Raw genomic sequence first — 20,638 nt, 5'->3', positions numbered from 1 at the left:
AGATGCCGCTTTAGTCCGCGCGTCTACAGCAAGGTCTATCTACAGTCAGTTTGCCGCGCTGATCCGCACGCGCAGCGGGGCTAGATATCACCGCACGCTATCACGCGGCGTGTTCACGGAGAGACCGACCGTCTTTACTTTTTATGATTGGCTTCAAGGCCGTCGCCGGACGTTCCTTCAGTTTTTTTTCTTCCCCACAAACGGCCGATTTCATGCAAAGGCAGCGTAAATCGAGACTTCCATCTTTGGAACAAGACTTTTCAAGTACCTTCACGGGTTAAGAAGCTACTCTCTAGTGCCTTGAGGGTTTCAAGGCTCATCCCCTGCTGAAAACACGAGGCTTGTGGACTTGCCATGCGAAACAGTAGAATAGCTCCTGCTTGTTTGTAGTGGGCACAGATCCTAGCAAGTCTCTGCCAGAAAAAACAGGCACTGCATCTGCCTTTATGCATAGCCTTCCGTGGCGGTCGGATTTCGATGGAGGCGAAATTCTGGAGGCCCGTGTACTGTGTGATGTCAGTGCACGTTAAAGAGCCCCAGGTGGTCAAAATTATTCGCAGTCCTTCACTATGGCATCCCTCGAAGCCAGAGTCGCTTTGGATGTAAAAAAAATAAAAACTCCTATACCTTTCACTAGCTTGCGCCTGAAGAACAGCCACGGCAGCCTACCTCTTTGCTGCCTTTGCATGGAACTGATTGCTTGGCAACATGGCAAAAGCCGCCTCCTTTGTCCAAGAGGATGCTTCCGAAAATCGTGAGCAACAACAGCTGGACAGTTCTTGCGGAAAACATCGACCTCGTTTTGATGGCAGCACTGCCTCCGTAGTGCGTGGCTCAAGCTTGCTGACTGACACTTCCAGACAAAATTAGAGCCCTTGTTTGAGCAGAAAGCCTGCAACTGGTTTATTGGTTTTTTGGGGTTTAACGTCCCAAAGCAACTCAGGCTATGAGGGATGCCGTAGTGAAAGGCTCCGGAAATTTTGACCACCTGGGGTCCTTTAACGTGCACTGACATCGCACAGTACACGGGCCCCTAGAATTCCACCTCCATCGAAATTCGACCGCTGCGGCTGGGACCAAACCCACGTCTTTCGGGCCAGCAGCCAAGTGCCATAACCACTCAGCCACCGGCTGGTCAGTTCCGAAACTTCAGCTAAAGGCCTAAGGAAGTCCATGCCACATTTGAGTAAACGAACTCTGTCACTAGGATCTGGAACCTCACTCCAGCATCCCACGTACAAAAACTTTGCAATTCCTTGCCAGTCTCTCATTGAACAGGAAAGGAAAGCCATTAAAGCACCCTGCAGGCAAATGCTGAGACAAAAAAAAATAGCCACACTTGTTGCTGAGTGTGCAGCCACACAAAACAGGGCTCTATACAGCAGAAATAAAATACAGGGGGGCCAGTTCAAGTGCGATGCTAGACAGGACGTAAGAAGAGATGTGGACCCTGTCAGGTTTACTGGAATTAACATGCTCGCCTCAAGAAAGCAACAAACTTTGCAAGCAAATCTTCCCAAGCAGGCACGTCCCTCCAGGTAGAACACTGCAGGTGAGCTGCATGAGCCACAGAATTGCCGTGCACGCATTTCAGTGACAGCTGCGATGCCCAGCGCAGCATGCTGAAGAGAGGGCGAGACAAAGCGGGAGCGCGGAGATGCGCTCCATTTAATTGACCACACAACAGGGCGTAATGGAAAATGTCCTCCACGGCCTCCTCTCACAGCTCCTGCACGGTGCTGCTGCTGCTGCAAGGAAACAAGAAGAAACAATGAGCCCTTCTCATTACTGTCTGCATACGCACTGAAAAACAAGGCAGAGTGTTCTCCACAGATGCCAACCATCAATTACGATTACGGTAGACTCCCCTTCCGACAAACTGCTTTGTGTGTTCCGAAATTAAGGCAAACTTTCGCAGCATCTGCATAGGACTTTAGACACACACACAAAAAAAGAAGCGCCTCAGTGGAAGAAAGCTGATCCCTGTGCGAGTGCAGCTTCTTGGGGAGTTTTTAGCAGGAACACTTCCTTGCATGCTCCAGTATACTTTTAGGGCACATGTCTGCCAAGACAAACAAATTTTGAGGGTTCCATCAAGTTCATCTCCGAAGTAGTTTAGTGTATTTCTGGGACCATTCTTTTGTCGATGCCCAATGGATATGATCACTTATGCAGCCTGTCCTCAAGTCCCTGCTCACACAAGCTCCACAACACCCCTGAGAAGCACACTGCTTTTCTGCACAGCAAACTGCAAAGGAGCCGCCAAACAGCAGGATGAAATGCACACCTAATCTAGCTGGAATAGAAAGTCGCCACAGTTACCAAGCAATAAACTCTTTTGCTACCGCGCCATACGCCATCATTCACATTTGAATGATTCAAAGCACCCGCACAAAAAGCTCATTCCAGAGCATCGTAAACGTGCTCCGCTGCCCAGTTTGTGTGCTCAACAATTGCTTTTCTGATCTCAGTTTTGGTTGTTTCGACACGAGGGGGCGTTCTGAAAAATGAAACTTTGAAATACTCCACAAAAGCGAAAGCCAACACCGAGCACTTCAGCCAGCTTCAATTTCGTTTTTTATGACAAAAGCAGTGGTTATCAGACGGGCAATGATGTACAAACAACGGATTTCGGTTTCGACAGCGAGACTTCGTCGCGGGGGCTTGGAACGTCAGCGCGTTTTTGCATGTAAGTTCTGTTTTCGTCCGCTTCCTGTTTTTTGCGGTGCATGCAGTTTGTAATTGATGACAGTGGTTTATTTTTGTGCTTCAGGGTCTTCCAACGAATGGCGAAGACAGTTTGTCAAATTCTCAAGGTCGCGTCGCGTTTTTCAACTAAGGCAACAGCTAGGTGTCCATATCAGCGCATCGCTGCGGAGAGGTGCTCGGAGATTCGCTCAACCTCTCGACTTTTTTTTGATGCACTCACGGCGGTAGTGATGAAGGCCATGTGCGAAAATACTAAGTATGCATGGATGGAGATTTTGGACAGGCAAACATACCGTATTTACTCGCATAATAGGCGCACCCCTAGTTTGGGACGCCCTCGTAACCGCCAATGCTTCAGCAGCTTGTGCCACACTAGGGCTGAAATCTTCTGCTGCCAAGTCGTCGCCACTGTCCACGTTAGCAGTGCCCTCATCGCCCTGTGTTGGCACAACAGCGGCAACAGTCTTGCTGTCGACAGCGTCCGCACCGCCCTGTCGCTCTCAACAAGGGTGTCACAGTCATTGGCAGGATCGTTTGTGCGCTGTGAATTTTGCCCGTGTGAAGCAATTCTGTACCGTAACAGGTTCAAGTGCTTTACACTTTGCACAGCACCAGCTCGGAACAAAGGATGCCACCACAAAACGCGCGTTGCTACACATCCACAATGCAACCATGGCACTGCTCGCTGGCAAGGTCACATGGGCAGGGTGGACGGTGATGGTTACTGCGATAGGGCTGGCGACGATATTACCGTATAATGCGGAATATAGGTCAACCCTCTTATCTTGAAGCAAAAAAGTCAACATAAAAATTATGAGGCACAAAACTTCGTTTTATTCACTGGTGGCACCAGACTCGTGGCCTTCTCATTCGTCCAAGCTGTCTGAGCTCTCGTCCGAAGACGACTGCTTCGCGCTGGCTGCGTCCCACAGCATGTCGTACTCTGTACCGTCCAACGAGTTGCTAATGCAACATTTCTTAAACGCCCGCACCACCATATCGTCGGGCAGCGAGCGCCAAGCCTGAGCCACCCAGGTGGCCACAGTGGCGAGAGGCGGCCTGCGCAGCCAGCCGGTGGGAGGGTTGTCGTCCGCCATCGACTAATTGTAGAGTTCAAGCACACGGTCTTTGAAGGGCTTATTCAGCACGACGTCCAGTGGCTGAAGTGTTGAAGGCATGCCTCCCGGAATGACAACGAGCTCCGTCCTCCCATCGCGGAGCGCCTGCTTCACATCGGCGGTCAAGTGCCCGCGAAAGGCATCCAACACAACAAGCATGCTCGGACACTGCAGGAGTGCACCGGGTCAGCGATTCCAGACGGTGTTAATCCAGTTGACCACGAGGGCCTCGTCCATATAGCCCTTTTCGTTCACACAAACGATAACGTCCCGCGGGAAAGCTTCTTTCGGCAGCGTCTTCCGCTTGAAGATTATACAGTAGAACCCCGCTGTTACGTTCCTCACTGCTGCGTTTTCCCGGCTGTTACGTCGTTTTCTTCGGGTCCCGGCATAGCTTCCACAGGATCCAATGTATTGGGAACCCCGCTGTTACGTCGTAGCCGAGGAAACGATCCCGCATGATACGTCGCAACCGGGCTCCCCGAACCCAACCGGGCAATGCGCGCCAACTGGCATTTTGATTTTTGACGAGTCTTGGCCAGGCTTGGCTACGGAACTGGCTGCAAGAAGCCGCACGCGAGTTGGAGAGGCCGCCGCCACTAGATGGCTATCTGCCTCGCACGCCGAACGCCGCGATCTTTATCGTGGGAGGTGGTGAGGAAGAGGCGCGCGGCTGCGGTCGCTTATTAGCGCGTCTTTTCTTTCACTCTTTCTTTTTATCTTTTAACTCTCCTCTATCTGCAAGTGACAGCGGTGGTGCACGCCGAACGCCGCGATCTTTATCGTGGGAAGTGGTGAGGAAGAGGCGCGCGGCTGTGGTCGCCTATCAGCGCGTCTTTTCTTTCACTCTTTCTTTTTATCTTTTAACTCTCCTCTATCTGCAAGTGACAGCGGTGGTGGCTCGGCTGGAGCCAGTCGGCTGGAGCCAGTCGGCAGGGCCCGTGCAATTTCCTTTTCATTCTTCTCAGTCGCAACAACATCTTTATTGTGCTTTGATGGCGTGATAGCGTTGAGTAAGCGGAAGGGGCTTTCCCTTGAGGAAAAGCTGGACGTACTAAACGCAGTCGACAGGCAGCCAGGGCGGCTTACGCGGAGCAGCGCGGCGAGCAGCCTACGAACATTTCAGTGCTTGACGCTGTGCACAACGTCGCTTCAGCGTGGACTGCAGTGAGCGCGTGAACTGCACAGCACTGCTGCGTGCGTGCGGTGTGGCCGCACCGCAAAGCGACGCTGACAGCAATGCGGCCTTTGCTATTGAGAAACGCGTTGTTCTTTCCAGCGAGCGAAAGAAACTGCAATCCACCATTCTAAAGTCCTAGGGTCAATTTGCGGAAATTAATTGTTTCAAGTCAAAGCTGCACTGTTTTCATTAATTTTCGGTGCTTTCCTCACTGTTGTGTTTTCCCGGCTGTTACGTTTTTTTTTTCCCGGTCCGGTGAAAAACGTATGAACGGGGTTCTACTGTACATGGGGGCAGCTTTCTGCCACCTGCAGTGCACGCGAGCATTACCGTGAAGCGCGAATGCTCGTTCCCTGTCGAAAGAAGCTTAACTTCCTTCGCGCCATGTTCGCACACTGTGGTGGACGACGGCATGTCGAACCACACCGGCGTTTCATCGGCGTTGCCGATCTGTCCCAGCAAGTAGCCATGCTGCTGCCGGAGACGGGTAACATACCGCTGGAATTCGACCAGCTTGTCCTCGTATGTCTCTGGAAGCTTCTGGCAGATTGATGTGTGCCGGCGAAGTGCAAATCCTTTGCGTCGCATGAAGCGACGAGCCCAGTAAATAGAGCCCTTGAATTGCTCCTGGGACAGTCCGGATTCACGGGTGAGCTTTGATGTGGATAAGCTCTGCTGTCACTGGCAAGGATCTGTCACGATGCTCGCGGACGCAATCCGCCACATTGTCTTCGAGCTCAGGGTGCACCGCGCGATGCCCGCGAAAGCATGTCTTCCGCGCGTTGCAGGCAGACAGCTCGATTTTCTGCGCTCGCCAGTACTGGACGCTCTTCTCCGAGACGCCAAAGTGTCGCTGGGCGGACATGTTCCCATACTCTTCGGCGAATTCGATAACTTTTTTTTAAACGCCGCGGTGAGCTGACGTCGAGTACCGGTACTCATTTTGCGGGCTGTCGCGAAATTAATACGTTACAACGGCAAGAACGATTGCCGCTGCAAACGTTTAGCCGCATCGGTTGACAAAGAGGAAGGAAAGAATCGCCAACATGGAAGCGATAGCGATGTGAATGCCAAAATGTCCACGGCTCCCACATGTTGCCAGATGACTATTCAGTTTGTGCCAAATGCCGGTATATAAGTCGAGAGGTGACCTTTTGGTAATATTTTTCGGAAAAAACCTCGAGCTATATTCCGCACTATACGGTACTCAGCAATGTTCGTGCGCAAGAACACTGAAGCGGCCGATGCTTCCTGGGCTCCTCATTGACATGGACATCGCCGTACTTGCGGAACATGGCCGAAATGGCATTGAATCGCCGGTTGTATAGTGCCAGCAGTCCGCACATTGATAGTGCTTTTCGGAAAGGCGGAAACCATTCTGTGTCACAGCACGGCGCCTGACAAAATGCGGTGGCAAGTACGCATTAAGTGGTAGGCATTTCATGAGCCACTACGCCTTAAGCGGTCAGCCAACACATGGGTTTCAATGGTGGCTAAGCCAGGGAATTCTCACAACTACATTTTAGCCAACACTACTTGGTAAGCGGGTACATACTAACGAGGTTTCACAGTATATGGACATTTACCAGTTATCGTCATCCAAGCAACTGCCATCTGGGAACACTGGATATGAACACCACAACCGAAGAAAAAACCAAACTGGCACCTAATTCACATCGACCATCATTTCTTTTTTCTGTAAAAGATAGACATCACCTTGCATTACAATTTTTTTTTCTCAATTTTCAACTTTTTGTGCCTGTAAATGGTTTTCATAATATTTGCACCAAGTATTGGCATTGAAATAAGTGCCTCCAGTAAGCTCATTCTATTGCCACCATTTTCGCGTGCATTTTTTTTTACATCTCACATATTTTGGAGTAAAAAATTGTCTGAGGCCTATCGTAAAGAGTCATTTTTTCCCTGTGCTGTGCCGCTAACTTGTGGCAAATCCACGCCTGAAGGCGAAGCACCCGTGTGCTTTAAAAGCTTTAAAAGCTTTGTGAGGCAAGCCAGCTTCAAGTGAGCTTGCCCTTAGCTGAAGAAGTTGAGCACTGACTGGCTCGAGCACAAGTGCAGACAGCTTCGCTTCCAGCACGTCCATGAGAGGTGCTGAGCGGAGGATCCTGTCGCGATTCCTCCGCCACCCGCACACTGTAGACTCGCTCAATTTGCCGGTTTCTTCTGACAGCAGAATTGCCTTCCTCTTGAAGTCCACCTAACCTGTTCAAAGCCATTGCTGCTACTCCGTGCATTGTCTTTCCCAGCCCCATTTTTCCCCTTCATCCACTCTCCCTGCCTCGTTCGGAGGCCCCAAAACTGAGCTTGGTGGCAGAGCCATCTTGATGAGCAGCAAAACAGGAGTTGTGTTAGGCTCATGTCTTAATACAACGCAAGGTGCGTTCTCAAAAGACACCACTACAGTCGTGCAAACACAGTGCCTCATCAGAGCACTGGCACACACTAATAATCAGGTGTGTGCCCCAAGCTGCTCCTCACCAGCAGGAGGCAAGAGAGGAGGGCAGTCCTCACTTGGCGATCGAGCCACCAGCCATGTCCCGGGCCCGGTACTGCGTCTTGCCATGGGTCCACGGGAGGTACCGGTACTTCAGCATGTGCTGCACAACAACAGACATCCATTTCTCATAGGCTGCTGCGCCAGAGCAACAGCCATCATCTCGAGCCATCACTCAACAAAGCTGTCAGGGCTGCTCAACGGCCTCAAAGGAGACAGTGTTTACCAACACAGCTTAACGGGGAAATTTCACACTTCACACCTGCCGCTTGTGTGGTTGTTTGGGCGGTCACTGCGATGCCATACGTGTATAGTTGCGAATGCACACCCGATGCTGGTGGGCCTAGCATGCTTCACGTCGAAGCCGCAACGAAAGTGCTTTGCATCGAGTGACTGCCTGCCACAAGAGGGGTAACCTTGTTGCAAGCTTACCAGCATTGAAACGAATGTAGAATTGATTTCCACAAGGCCACTGACAGTGAAAAAGCAGACCAAGCACAGGCCACCACGCGCTGACTGCTGTGGGCTGAATGCATCCACCGAGATGAAATGGATGCCACTAGCGAATGCACACCTGGCAAACATGTCTACACTAGAATGTCTCTACTGTGCCAAAAGCCTCTAAATAGAATCACACAACATTTGCCAGTTATCACCATCATCAGACTGACTGCGCCCACTGCAGGGCAAAGGCCTCTCCCCCCATGTCTCTCCAATTAGCCCTGTCCTTTGCCAGCTGCGGCCACTGTATCCCCGCAAACTTCTCAATCTCATCCGCCCACCTAACTTTCCGCTGTCCCCTGCTACGCTTGCCTTCTCTTGGAATCCACTCCGTTACCCTTAAGGACCAGCGGTTATCTTGCCTTCGCATTACGTGCCCTATCCATGCCCAATTCTTCCTCCTGATCTCTACTAGGATGTCATTAACCCCCATTTGTTCCCTCACGCACTCCGCCCGCTTCAGATCTCTTGACGTTACACTGATTTTTCTTTCTATAGCTCGCTGCGTTGCGCCCTTAATTTAAGCTGACCCCTCTTTGTTAGCCTCCACGTTCCTGCTCCACAGGTCAGTACCGATAAGATACAGCTGCTGTATACTTTTCTCTTGAGGGATGTTGGTGAACTGCCATTCATGACCCAAGACAACCTGCCATATGCGCTCCACCCCATTCTTATTCTTCGAGTCATTTTCCTCTCCTGATCCGGATCGGTGGTCACCGCCTGCCCTAAGTAGACATACTCCTTTACAACTTCCAGCACCTCGCTACCAATCTGCCAGTAACTGATAGCAACCTCTTTGTTCCAGGCGGTTAATTTGCACCAGTCGTCGGGTGCGGCGGTTCCTATCATCTGTACTTGAAATGCACTATGTGTATTTCAAGGATTTGCCTGAAAGGGGGACATGTGATTGGGGCCTCTGTGGTTGTAGGAGAGATTTTACCGAAAAGCTTGGCAAGGGCCGCCAAATGCGTGAAAAAAGAAAGACTAGTATTATGTACAGCCGAGAGCTGAGTGGGCAGGAGGCCATGGTGTATATTATACCTTGATCTGTCGCTTCATGGTGAGGCAGAAGAGGGTGATGAAGTAGAGCAGCAGGATGGGCCAGAAGACGGGCACGTTGAAGGCATCAAAGAACGTGCACCCAATCGCCACCAGCGTGGCCTTGGTGGCCGAATACCTGCAACACCCCCCACACACCACCACTCAGAGAGGGACAAGCAAACAATAAGCGCCCTCCTGGGCAAGACCCTGGCAAAGACAGCCGCACAAGATACATATTCTCAGACACAAAGGTGAGTCCTGCCACACCAAATGTCAGCGAGCCATCCCCTTATGCTCAGAGTGCACTGGAGTGTGTCCACACACGCAAAGCATTTTACTGCTGTTAATGTGCGACACAAGCGACACTGGACGAACATTAACGGGAAGAAATGAAGGGCACACAACAAATGAAGGCCTTAGCGAGTTTCTCGCAGTGCCATTGTGTGAACATTTCTGGCTTGTGTTCGTTGACCTAGAATATGCGATCCCCTTAAGTATGTGGGTGAATACGCCTTGGCATCTGGAATCACAGGAGACACTTCTTCCTCGCAACTTCCTCGTTACATTCATCCCTGGCTTCACTGGACTGGGTACGAAGACACTAAAGGGGTGCCATATTGTAGTAACTGCTCATCTCAACGATTTTCTCTGCATTTTTTTTTCGTCAATCCCCTTGCTGTACATGAGTGAAGTACACAAATTTACCAAGTGTTCATCAGAAATTTCGAGCAGGGGCAATCAGTAAGAACGTTTGGGCTGAAAAGAATTGCCATGCAATGCATTTCTCAATGGAAGCAAAGGAAACTAACGACCAGCATGAACAAACGTTACTTCACAACTCCAGGTAGTGCCAGATCAACACGGCTACTTCATTTGCTCTGCACAGTGCATGCCCTCACTTTGGGAAAGAGATAAAATGACAGCCGAGGTTGGGCAACAAAAACACATTCGTGGGACGACTGTACCATCAACTGTGGTGGCACTGGAGATGTCGCTGTATTTGTGCCCAGCACTAAGACCAGCCCAGTTCGGTGTAAGAAAAGGTATGATTCATGAACCAGCCTTTGGCTGTTTTAAGAGGGAAATTTATGTGCCATGGGAGTGGGGCTACGAAAACAGTTCTTGCTGCATTCCTAATTTCATGACTGCCAATCAACCAGTGGGATGGCATGTAGCACAGTGTAGTGCCTCCTGTCTCCAGTTTGGCCACAACCAGGAACCATCACCACAGCACAAACAGCTGTGTCGATTAACTGACGTTGCCTCATAAATGGCACCGTCTTCGTGCAAAACTGCAGCGCTTGGTGTCTTTCGCTAGCAGGTACGGCTCGTGTATATAGACACTCCTTGTAATAGTTTACTGTAAGACTTGTTTCTGGCCGAAGCCACCCTCGATATGATTTTCCTGCTCTGAGATGGTGCAGTGTTCTAGAGAACAGAACCACTGTTGTGGGAGTGAATGTGAGTCAGGGAAAAATTGCCCTAACAGCAACAGAAGAGTGCCAAGGCAGCCTTCACAAGTGCCTCTGCTGGCACGCAGTTCCTCTACTGAACTGCTGAGCCTATGATGTGCACAACCATTGCTCACACATCGTGCAGCAAAGGCTTCCATGATAATTCCAGGGCACTTCGTGTGTACAGCAGTTGCCAACTCCCTTGTTAACTGACATTTGTCTTCTGCCCAGTGCCCTCTCTGTGTTGCACAAACAGGCGCTGCTGCAACCTGGAAGGGGTGCTGGCAATTTCCACATATTAATTATTCAGCAGCAACCTTTTCCTTGTTCATGCTGCCCAGCTGCCTTTTTCTTTCCTGTGAATGGAATGTTGCATTTTCTTGGGATACCCTGTTTCAAGTTATAACATTTTCATTTGCAAAATAAACAGTGCACTAAAAGCCACCGTACAATCATTGCATGCCGGATGCATCCTTGTGACTCTGCGCATAAAGAGGTGTTGTACGATCGGTTTGTTGCTCCTTACAACCGAGGCAGACGATTCTAGCCTTCTGATTGGCACGCCTGCCCCTGCAGATATCCTGCAGTAGAAATACCCGCACTGATTGTAGCTCACTCGAGACAGAGGTTTTTCGCTGAAGGGAAAACTGCCACTGGGATTGCGGCATAGCCAAACTGTGAATGAATCCACGACAACAAACTTTGCAACACTGCAGCTGACCGCTATCTACAACAAATGATAAACATCTCCACTACTTCTGTTGCAGAAAGTGAAGAAGGCACCACACCCCGATCATGTGCGACTTCTTGTTTCATCACTAGTCGGCTAGACTTATCTAGGAACTGCCCATATATAATATGCAGCCATTCTCACAATGGTCGAGGATTTTTGCCCCTTAATATCTGAAGTGTCCCCTGAATGAATGTAATGCTATCAGCAAATGTGCAACAACAATTTCAGAACGACGACGCGATTCGTATTGCACTTCTCGGGGCCAAGGAGACGGACCAGAACAAGCTAGGTGAGCAGTACATTACTCAACCGTTCGTAATTGCAACCAGGAAATTAACATTTATTGCTCAAATAGCTAAGATAAGACAAAGGTCAAATCATCAATGATTCTAAGTAGCACACTCCAGTTTTTGACTTGCATTCATTTGCCTTCACTCTGGAACATGTTCATTAATCCATGCACAGTCACTGTAATGTAAAAATGCCTCCTTGCTGTCTCAACTGTTACTGCAAAAGACGCTTATCTATTCACTGGTATAAGAAGTGTAAGTCTGAATTATGCATGCATAAAAAATTAGCCATATTTTAGCAAACTGCTGTCAAATACGAATACAAATACACCAGAAAATTATGATGTTCCCAATCATTTGGAATGGGCAAGATCTTGTTCTGTAGCCTCCTCTTAGAAATTTATGCAACACAATGATATTCCTCTCTAGGACCTCACAAGAAAACAAATAGTGCTACTAATGTAAGCAAAACAGCAACTCTGCGACTACATTAGTACTGAGCACAGGTTTGTGCTTTTCCATGGGTCCCATGGGTCAGTGCAAGGAAATAATTGTAATTTGACTCCATTCAGGATGACAGAGCGGCATGTCTAACTTACTTATTACAGAGCTGGAGGCACTGGCCATATCAGATAAGGTTCGGTTTAGTTTGGTTTATTGGGATTTAACGGCCCAAAGTGACTCAAGCTATGAGAGGTGAAGGGCTCCGGAAATTTCTACCACCTGGGGTCCTTTAACCTGCACTGACATCGCACAGCACACAGACCTCAAGAATTTCGCCTCCACCGAAATTAAGCTGCCAGGATCGAATCCGCGTCTTTCGGGTCAGCAGCTGAGCACCATAACCACTGAGCCATCATGGCGGCCAATGAGGATAAGGATCAAATGACACACACACTCACACTTAAGGATACACACATAGCATTTGCCCTGAATTCCAGCTAGACAAAAGAGAGGAGACAAGCACAAAGGAAATACTACTGACACATATGAGCTCGTAATGGCTGTCTCGCATGAATTTAGCCGCACAGAGACAGCCTGTGCATGATGCGCAAGTTGACTGAAACGCTCCTGTTATGCAAGTCTTCTCTGACATGGCACTGCCCGAAATAAACGATCAGGGAAATTCTCAACAGACACGCCATGCAGATAGGACTGGTTTGCTGTGCTGAGTGAGTGAAAAACCATTCTATCAGGACAATTTATTTTAACACTCTTAACACTCATTCAAGCTCTGAAACAGTGCACCAAGTAGGAGCTAGGCAGCTCATCATTTCCTGCTGCGGCCGATGTGAAGGACACCAGGTGAGAGACCATTCCCGACAGAAAGTGCAGCCAAAGTGAGGAGGAGACCTCGATATGCACCGAAATATCTTTGCTCCATTCTGCTCTGCTGGCTCAGGGCTGACACTGGGTGCCGTAATCTTGCAGCAGGCATGTGTGAAACATGCAGACTTCAAGGCACTGCATCCATCTGATGCTGCCAAGAGTGGTCCACATCACAGTAAATTTTAATCAAGATTTTAGTCTGGGCTAGTTGATTGACAGCGTCTGTCCCATGTTGTGTGTTTTACCGTGGCCTCGTTCTTTCGAGCTTCTGTACATTTTCTTCAATTCCAAGCAAGTGATACCTGCTTGAGAAACTAATGGGAGTAAAAAGCCGCATCATGTGGCTTGACAAGCTCCCATCAGCTACGCATATTCGGCATGGTGGACAACACTTACTTGACGTGCACAGTTCACGAATTTCACATTTATTTCGTAAAATCCAGTCAGGTGTTTTTGAGATGAAAAGTGAATGATTTTTCCCAGTTCCCCCAGATGCGAACATCAATGCATCAATGCCTGCTCTGATGTTTAAGTGGTGCACAGGAAAGGAAACTGGAGAGGGCGAGACACTTGGTTGTTGTTGGCCAAGACACCTCAGCTTGGCCGGCCAGTGCGTGCCGTGCCGGCGTCCAAATGCAAAGCCAAAACTATGCGGCCATTTTTTGGCAATGGTCCCCTTCATCGCGCCTATCAACACTGCACCATGCCAATAAGCGATCCCTCACAGTTTCACTCACCTCTCAACACTGCCCTGAACTGGCACCGAATTAAGTGACGTGAGCCAAGCTGTGGCCGAGTTAACAAGAGCCCACATCTGAACACTGGCCAGGACCACGCTGGCAGTCTGGCTCTCTGAATTCGCACGGGTCGAATGGACACTGCGGAGAGAGGCCTCGGAGGGAGACTGCACTCACCAGAACTTGAACTCTGGTAACCGACGAATGAACGGCCGAAACTCCTCGTTGATCTTGGTGGGAAGCTCAGGGCCGTCCTCTGCAGCCAACAACCACAACACCAATCATCATGACTCCCACACTGGCACCACTCAAGCACTGGCCTCAAAACAGCTTCTGCCAACTAACCTCCGTACAACACAAACAGTCCAGGATTAAAACAATCAGCTTTACACACACACAGACAGTGTGGGCGCACTCCTTACAAGATGTGGCTCGCCATCTCTTCTCCACAGAAACTGTGCCCCAGTAACGAATCCACCCCTCAGTAAGAATGTTTCTCACAAGTCATGCACACCTCACTTTCAGCACTCAGAGCGTTCGCCTTATCTCGTCGTAGCGTCACAAAATCATCAGATAAAGCCGTGATGCAACAAACACCTTTAGAAGTTAACACCAACGACACTTTGAACGTGGGTAGCACAGGGCCTCAACTTGTCCACCGCAAGTTTTTGCTACGGGATGGACTGGCGAACATGCGATATAAAATCTGGTCTTATAAAAAAATCTTGCACAGAGTTTTTGTTTCCCCATGTAAAGAACTGCCCCTCAAACTTATATCACCTTTTCTGGAAAAAAGTGGGTTCATTACCCTACTAAAAAGGGGAATAATCATAGTGTGGACTCCAATTATTTCACTAATGCCCATGGGTACCACACTAGAAATCACCATTCTTTTGCAACAGTGCTTAACTCACTGGTTAACTTCTTTAAATACTCTTTTTTTCCAACAACCATCACTGAATGGAACAGTCTCACTGATGATGCTGCGATGCAGCCACCAATCTATTCATTTGAAGGTTACTTAAACTTGCTGCAGTATTTTCTTTGTTGAGCCTGCATGTATACATTTGTTTTTTGCATGCCAGTATTGTTGAATTTTGGCAGAGCTGTTCCCTGTTGCAATAATCCTGTACCATGATGTCAGTACTCATAAGCAAATATAACCAATAAAAATAAGTAACCCTTACAACTTGAGATGTTCATCTCTGTCCAACTGAGCTGCAGCATGTTCTGCAATTAAGCGCGCGCCGTAGAATGCTCCCAACAGCAGAACCGGTGGACTGTTCGAGCTCACATTTCACAGAGAAATGGCATTTGGTTGGCAGAATTGTTTTATACCATATTTGTACGGGCTGAATCAATAAGAAAAGCTCGATATTTCAATAAGAAAAAGCCCACTCCACTGCAGCAGGTAAGAAGCGCGTGGGTGCACTGCAGTCCGATGGAGTAGTCGACGGTGAGCCAGAGCTAGGAGGAGCAGTTCTTGCACATCTTGAGGCACTGCCTCAATAGGGCCATGCTCCTTGAGAAAGGCATCTCCCAGATGGGCCATCTGGATTCAGGTTCTTCTCAGGCACACAGCTTCATTTGAGGTAGGAGTCATCCTGTGGTGCACACGTTCAAGTGACGTTTGATACCAAACTGTCCACGTGGATATCACAACTGCGTGCAGGTGGTTCTTCCGCATACAACAACGGCGAGGGTTCCCGTTCGCCCTCCGACACTATGCGTCACAGTGCTAAACAATGAAGAAGAGGATAAGACAGGTGCTAACACAGCTACGATCAATCCCACTAAGCCAAATTTCCATTATTCTAAGTGGCCTTTCGACAGCAGTTCCATCCAGTAAGGCTATCACCTCAAGCTTATCCACCTGTTCCTCTCTGACGGCATCGTTGCCTCTGGCTCCTGCATCTGCTCCTGCTGCTTCGGGCTCGTGTCCGGAGAAACAAGGTTATATTATGAGATTATACTACAAAACTGACAGCCGTGGACATAGAAGGCGGGCAAAGTTTTAAAGTTTTCTGAATCAAAGCTGCGGTCTGGAACATCAGATGCATCTTTGCAAGCCTGACAAGTTTGTCTTCCTGCATTGTACACGGATAAACTGGCATGCAGTAGTGAAAGCATGGTAGGTGGTTGCAAAGGGCTCTGCCGAGTCCAGCTAAAAATAAATCAACAAGAACAGGGAGAATACAAATTTCCTCTTTCTGAAAACTGGCTGCCTCTCGCACTGAACAAAAGGTGGACTGGAGGCAAAAACTAAGATCTAAGAAGCCACTGCCCGACGTCCCGGTGTCAATCATAAAAGCTACGGCTCCAAACTTGTCGATACAGTTTTGGACACATGAAAGCAGACTTGGCAGAGAGTAGGAACGGTTGTTATGAGGTGAACACTTCAAATAGTCCTAGACAGCGTCACAATTTCAAACCAGAAAGGGGTTGTCAATACATAACAGGCTGCCAAGCCTTTTTCTTTGTTACACAAATAGGCCAATGGATTTTTACCATGTGTCATTTTTGGAGACAACTGCCTTAAAGGGGCATTAACCTAGTATATTTTGGCTAGGCATGTGTGAATAGTAATTCTTTGGTTTGAAAAACAGTCATTTTCTTCAAATAATTTAGAAGTGAATAGTGTTTCGAATACTTCTGGCACACAAAAAGGTTCAATGGCATAAGGGGCACTTTCAAAATCTTATTTCTCCGACACACAAGGCCCTTACAAAAAAAGAAAAAAGAAACTGTTTGATGTGATAGCTTTAATGGGTTAATGCTCAAATAACCGGAAATGCTATGTCTCGGCTCTACATTCACAGATCGCTGGCAGTCCTCGTACCACTTCTCGCGCAGGGGTTGCACCACTGCCCTGCTGTGGTGGCAGGTGCTGCCACCAGTGGGGCGACCCAGGCTGCCCTTCCCGAGCAACCAGTCAGTAATTTAACTGCCACGGGGGGCAATTTCCTTACAGCATGGTGGCCAGGTTGTGATAAAGTCGCAGGGTCACATGACCTCCGGGGACAGGAGGAGCATTAAGAGAGAGAATAAACTTTTACTCCACAGCGGATTGTGGGTGGGGTCCTCAGTCCAGGTTTCTGGTACCTATGCTTTGACCAGTATATGATAGGATTGGCCACCCTAGATAGGGGCTCCACCCTCTGGGGTCCTCCCTACGCTCTTTCTTCTCTCTCTTGCCAGGAGCTGTGGTAGTACACCTGCATCATTACATGCATATCCCGGCTGCTGGCCACGATCTTCTCACATTCCATCCCAAGGTTGGATACGAAGTCAGCGCTCGTGAGGCTTCCTTTGGTGTGTGCCATGATGCACCGCATGCTTCAGTCATGACCAAAGAAGGAACGGGACACTGTTCCAGGTGAAGAGTTCACATCCGGCAGCTGCTTCCTCCCCTCTCCCTGCCACAGGCAAGGGCCACTGCCACCTTACCAATGTCATCACGAAGTGGTTCATGCTTACAAGTTGCAGTGACGGGAGTTCACTGTGAATGGGGGACATCTCCATTCTTATTTTTTATTAATTCGGAAACATTTAGGCTCTCATGCGATTTCCTGCTTAACGCAATTCCCCAATGATGTCATCAGGGTCAAGTAAACCCAAAGTGGACTGACCGTAGTCGTCGGCGCCCAGGGCGGGGTCCACCTTGGGCGTGAGGAACGCAATGAAGAGGTTGAGGTGGTAGATGCCCAGCGCGTAGGTGATGATGTACCAGCCCTGCAGGTACAGGATGCGCCCCAGGAAGGCTGCCAGCAGGAACAGGGCCCCCAGCCACCGGGCCACCGCGTGGGGCGTCCACGTGTCCAGCAGCCGCTGGTAGCTCTGTCATCAAAACATGCGCCAAATGGCTGTGTCTAACAAGGCCACCAACAAGGTCAACCAAAAGTTTATGTCCTCAAAGCCCTGTGGTTGCCCATAAGCCTACCCACCATTCGAGAATGACTGCAGCTGCTGCTATGCCTGACCACATCTCTCACCTTTGTGGTTGGACACTCGCCAATCAATAATGGGGGACTGTGTTCAGCCCTTGATAACTCTAGCACTCCTCCCGCCCAATTATGCTTGCAATGAATGAGCCCCAGGCATCAGTGCACAATGGCCAATCACAGGCCACGCTGTTGTGCAAAGCATCTGAGAAGACAATCCCTGCTTTGCCTGTTCGCAAGTACGGTGTCGCCCCCAGGCGGCCTCCTCCAGAACTGCCGGAGAGACGATAGCAGCGCAAGGAAGGCGAACCGCTTGGGCCAATGCCTGTGCTGCTATTTCTGTCACGCTTCTGGCGTTTTATTGCGTTTTGAGCGGCGTTGTTCACAGAGCCACAGCAATACGTTAGCGGAGCATCCAAGCGCGCCTGTAAAGTAGACAATATGAGCAGAAAACAAAGAAATCGCATTTTCTGTCTACTGCTGTGCTTCAACTGTCTGGCAAACCTCCCTCTAATTCTTAGCTCAAGAAGGAGTGGATAATCAAGTTAAAATCTCAGTGTGGGCAGGCCTGTTATTCATCATGAAAATTTTAAGCAGCACATGGCAACAACAAAGAAACAAACGAGGACTAGCACTGCAGCTGTCCTGTCTTTCAATCGTTCCTGTTTTGGCATGCGGCTTTAAATTTGCAGCACAGTCAAGGTTCACATAACAAAACCCGTAACCAAGACAGCCAGTTTTCAGTATGCATTTCTGCCCCAACTATTTCTTCTGATATACCACCGGTGAGCAGTGAGCTTGACTGACGTAAACTGCTGAGCACCCTTGAAGGCAACACTTTTCAGGAGTGACTACCTGAGCGTACAGGTACTTTTTTAAGAACTAATAATAATAAAAAAGTTTCTTGCATGATCCAATGTGTGCCACGCTTGTAATCAGTACTTGCCCAATGCACATTAATATCTAAGTCTGCTGAACTTTACGGCAAGATGAAGCTACATCCGCAGCTTTTGCGGCACCAAGGAACTAGTAGCACGGCTTCTCTCTATAATGGTGCTGTCGAGCGATCGCTGCTGCAAAATATTTACGAGTTGTGCGAGTAAAAATCGTTGCCTACCTGTAATGCTGCAAGATAAATCAGTGGGATCGAAATGATACTTTGTATGCTTGCTTTCTTCTTGCATTTAGGCCATCATTTTTTGCTTGTCTAGGGATGCGATGGCATATGTGCCGAAATCAGGTGGAAAACTGACTGCGAGCACCTTGAAACACTGGCGTCCGTGAGTACCATGAATAGAATAAAAGGCGGAAATTTTCTCTGCAAACGTTTTCTCTCGGCGCATGTTTCCCTGCCACTTGTCTTCCTGCAATCAGGTACGTTTTGCACCTGCCGCTCGGCACTGCCACCAGACGAGCCACATCTGCGCACAGAAGGCTGACAGCAGCACAAAACAGGGCCTGCACTGAGAGCTGCAATCACAAGAACACTTCACAGGGCTAGCACTGCCATCATCAGCCATGTTGGATTACCTCCCTACAGGCTGCGAATACATGCCACATGAAACTGCAACAAGATACGCACGGCAGCACATTTTGTTAACAACCGCGGCACTGGTATCTGAGGGTGCAATGCTTCCCGGGGTGACTGAGCACTTTTGACAACAGTGGCACATGGTGATTAGAGTAATTAAGACGGGAAACGATGCAGCCCGGCTCTTCAGCACTGCACATACTGCTTTTGGTTTCTGGGCAGGTGTCATCCTGAATGATAATTCGGGCCCAGTCTTCATGCTAAGTGTACACACTGTGGTGAAATGCAACAGGGTCTGACATAGCATGTATCAAAGCTGCTGCTTCTCTGAACTGTGAACAAAGAGCTCTCGTTGGTGCAGTGGCATGCCACACCCATTCGGCGGTCAGAAATAAGTTGCCTGAGCAGACATCAAAAGCAATGGGGCTAACGCAATTCAAACGCCACTTCGTCTCCGTTCGCCCCCATGAGGGATGCGAATGTGCCGCAGTGAATCGAACATGGCAAGGTGTGAGGTGAGATGCTTCACGTTGCTGCTCCGATGTCTCACGCGGCGCAAGAGAGAGACCGGTGGACGTGCCAGCGGCCATACGGTCCTTGGTGCACCCACCTGACTGGCGCGCCTGAAGAACACGGCCACGGAGGAGGGCTGCGGGTGGACCGAATCGTTCCCTTCCATCATGGTGCCGGCTGTGGGCCCCGCAGGCGCCCGGCTGCACACACACAAGGCGGCGATAAATGTCCCCGCTAGCAGAGCACCTGTTTCCGCCACAGCGCGGAAAATGGCCACAAACGGAGCGCACTGCACAGCGACCACCGTCGTGACGCCGCCCCTGCCGGCGGACCCACCTGAATTTAGACTGGCGTGTCACCCACGGGGTCTGGAGGCCCTGGCTCGCCTGGCACACGGTCGATTGCGGGATTACACAGCGCGTAGCAGTACGCCACGTAGCGCGGTCCGTCGCAAGGCCTCCCCTACGTTCCGGAACATGACCGACACCGGGAGGATTAGCGAGCGGCTGAGCGGCCGGCTGCCAGATCGGCTGGCGGCCGCCGTGCAGCGCTACCGACACTCCAAGGGTGCATGTTGTAACACTCAAACTATAAACTATTTTGTGCCTGGTACTGAAAAGACAGTGTATCTCAGTTATTCAGCTCGGTGCAAATCTAATTCAACTCTCGCAACGACAATACACCATCGATCAAGCCAAATTCGCAACGAAGCCAATCCACTCTGTGGACCGGCGGTGGCATTTATGCGCCGGGCGGTGAATCTCGCTTGGCTCCATGTGGTCTCAAGTGGACAAGTTTAAGCGCGTCAACTTGTAGTATTTGTTAGTTCTTGTGAGCCCAGCATCAACGAAGCCTGGTGATGTCTTCACTGAGGTACCTGCTCAGGTTCTCCTACCTTGGCACCAGATACAGGCAAGATCTCGCGCACTTCTCTTCCTATTCGTGCGGGCTTCAAAGGACTCGGTTCCGACTCTGGGCAGTTACATACGGGCTGCTTTGCCAAGTGGCTGCCACTATTTCTCAAGTCTTGTATTGACTCTGGCACC

At 49.6% G+C, this 20,638-nt stretch overlaps 2 protein-coding genes across 10 annotated transcripts in view; one reads left to right on the top strand and one right to left on the bottom strand.

Moving 5' to 3' along the window:
- Window positions 1-1,638: 1,638 nt before the first annotated feature.
- LOC149325748 (protein RER1) lies at window positions 1,639-20,127 on the bottom strand. Of its 8 annotated transcripts, none has more exons than XM_089563824.1 (7): window positions 19,929-20,127; window positions 19,690-19,792; window positions 17,237-17,444; window positions 13,785-13,863; window positions 9,065-9,200; window positions 7,540-7,625; window positions 1,639-1,748 (listed from the first exon to the last, which is right to left on the bottom strand). In XM_089563824.1, the coding sequence occupies exons 2-7, from the start codon at window positions 19,759-19,761 to the stop codon at window positions 1,721-1,723; spliced, it is 609 nt and encodes a 202-aa protein (XP_089419950.1). In that variant the 5' UTR covers window positions 19,762-19,792; window positions 19,929-20,127; the 3' UTR covers window positions 1,639-1,720. The 8 variants fall into 8 exon arrangements, with proteins under 8 accessions (XP_089419950.1, XP_089419951.1, XP_089419952.1 ...); XM_089563825.1 differs by having other exon boundaries at window positions 1,639-1,745; XM_089563826.1 differs by having other exon boundaries at window positions 1,639-1,742.
- The window catches only part of LOC149325747 (tRNA pseudouridine synthase-like 1), a 38,445-nt gene continuing 37,915 nt past the window's right edge, over window positions 20,109-20,638 (top strand). The window contains exon 1 of one of the 2 annotated variants that reach the window (XM_089563822.1): window positions 20,109-20,504. In XM_089563822.1, the coding sequence (XP_089419948.1) occupies window positions 20,452-20,504 (53 nt within the window). In that variant the 5' untranslated portion in view covers window positions 20,109-20,451. The remainder of the gene's footprint in view (window positions 20,505-20,638) is intronic. The other variant, XM_089563823.1, reaches the window with a different exon arrangement.

The sequence above is a fragment of the Amblyomma mixtum genome, chromosome 10, assembly GCF_055824585.1.
Source record: "Amblyomma mixtum isolate Tamu chromosome 10, ASM5582458v1, whole genome shotgun sequence".
Lineage (NCBI taxonomy): Eukaryota > Metazoa > Arthropoda > Arachnida > Ixodida > Ixodidae > Amblyomma > Amblyomma mixtum.
The sequence above is the reverse complement of the archived record's forward strand: the minus strand, read 5'-3'. Positions and strand labels throughout refer to the sequence as shown.

Coding starts and splice junctions, on each gene's coding strand:
- LOC149325748 (XM_089563824.1), bottom strand. CDS start 19,761: ATGATGGAAGGGAACGATTCGGTCCACCCGCAGCCCTCCTCCGTGGCC. Junction 9,201..13,784: donor TTACCAGAGTTCAAGTTCTG/GTGAGTGCAGTC, acceptor GGGGTGTTGCAG/GTATTCGGCCACCAAGGCCA. Junction 1,749..7,539: donor GCTGGTGGCTCGATCGCCAA/GTGAGGACTGCC, acceptor GTTTCCTTGCAG/CAGCAGCAGCACCGTGCAGG.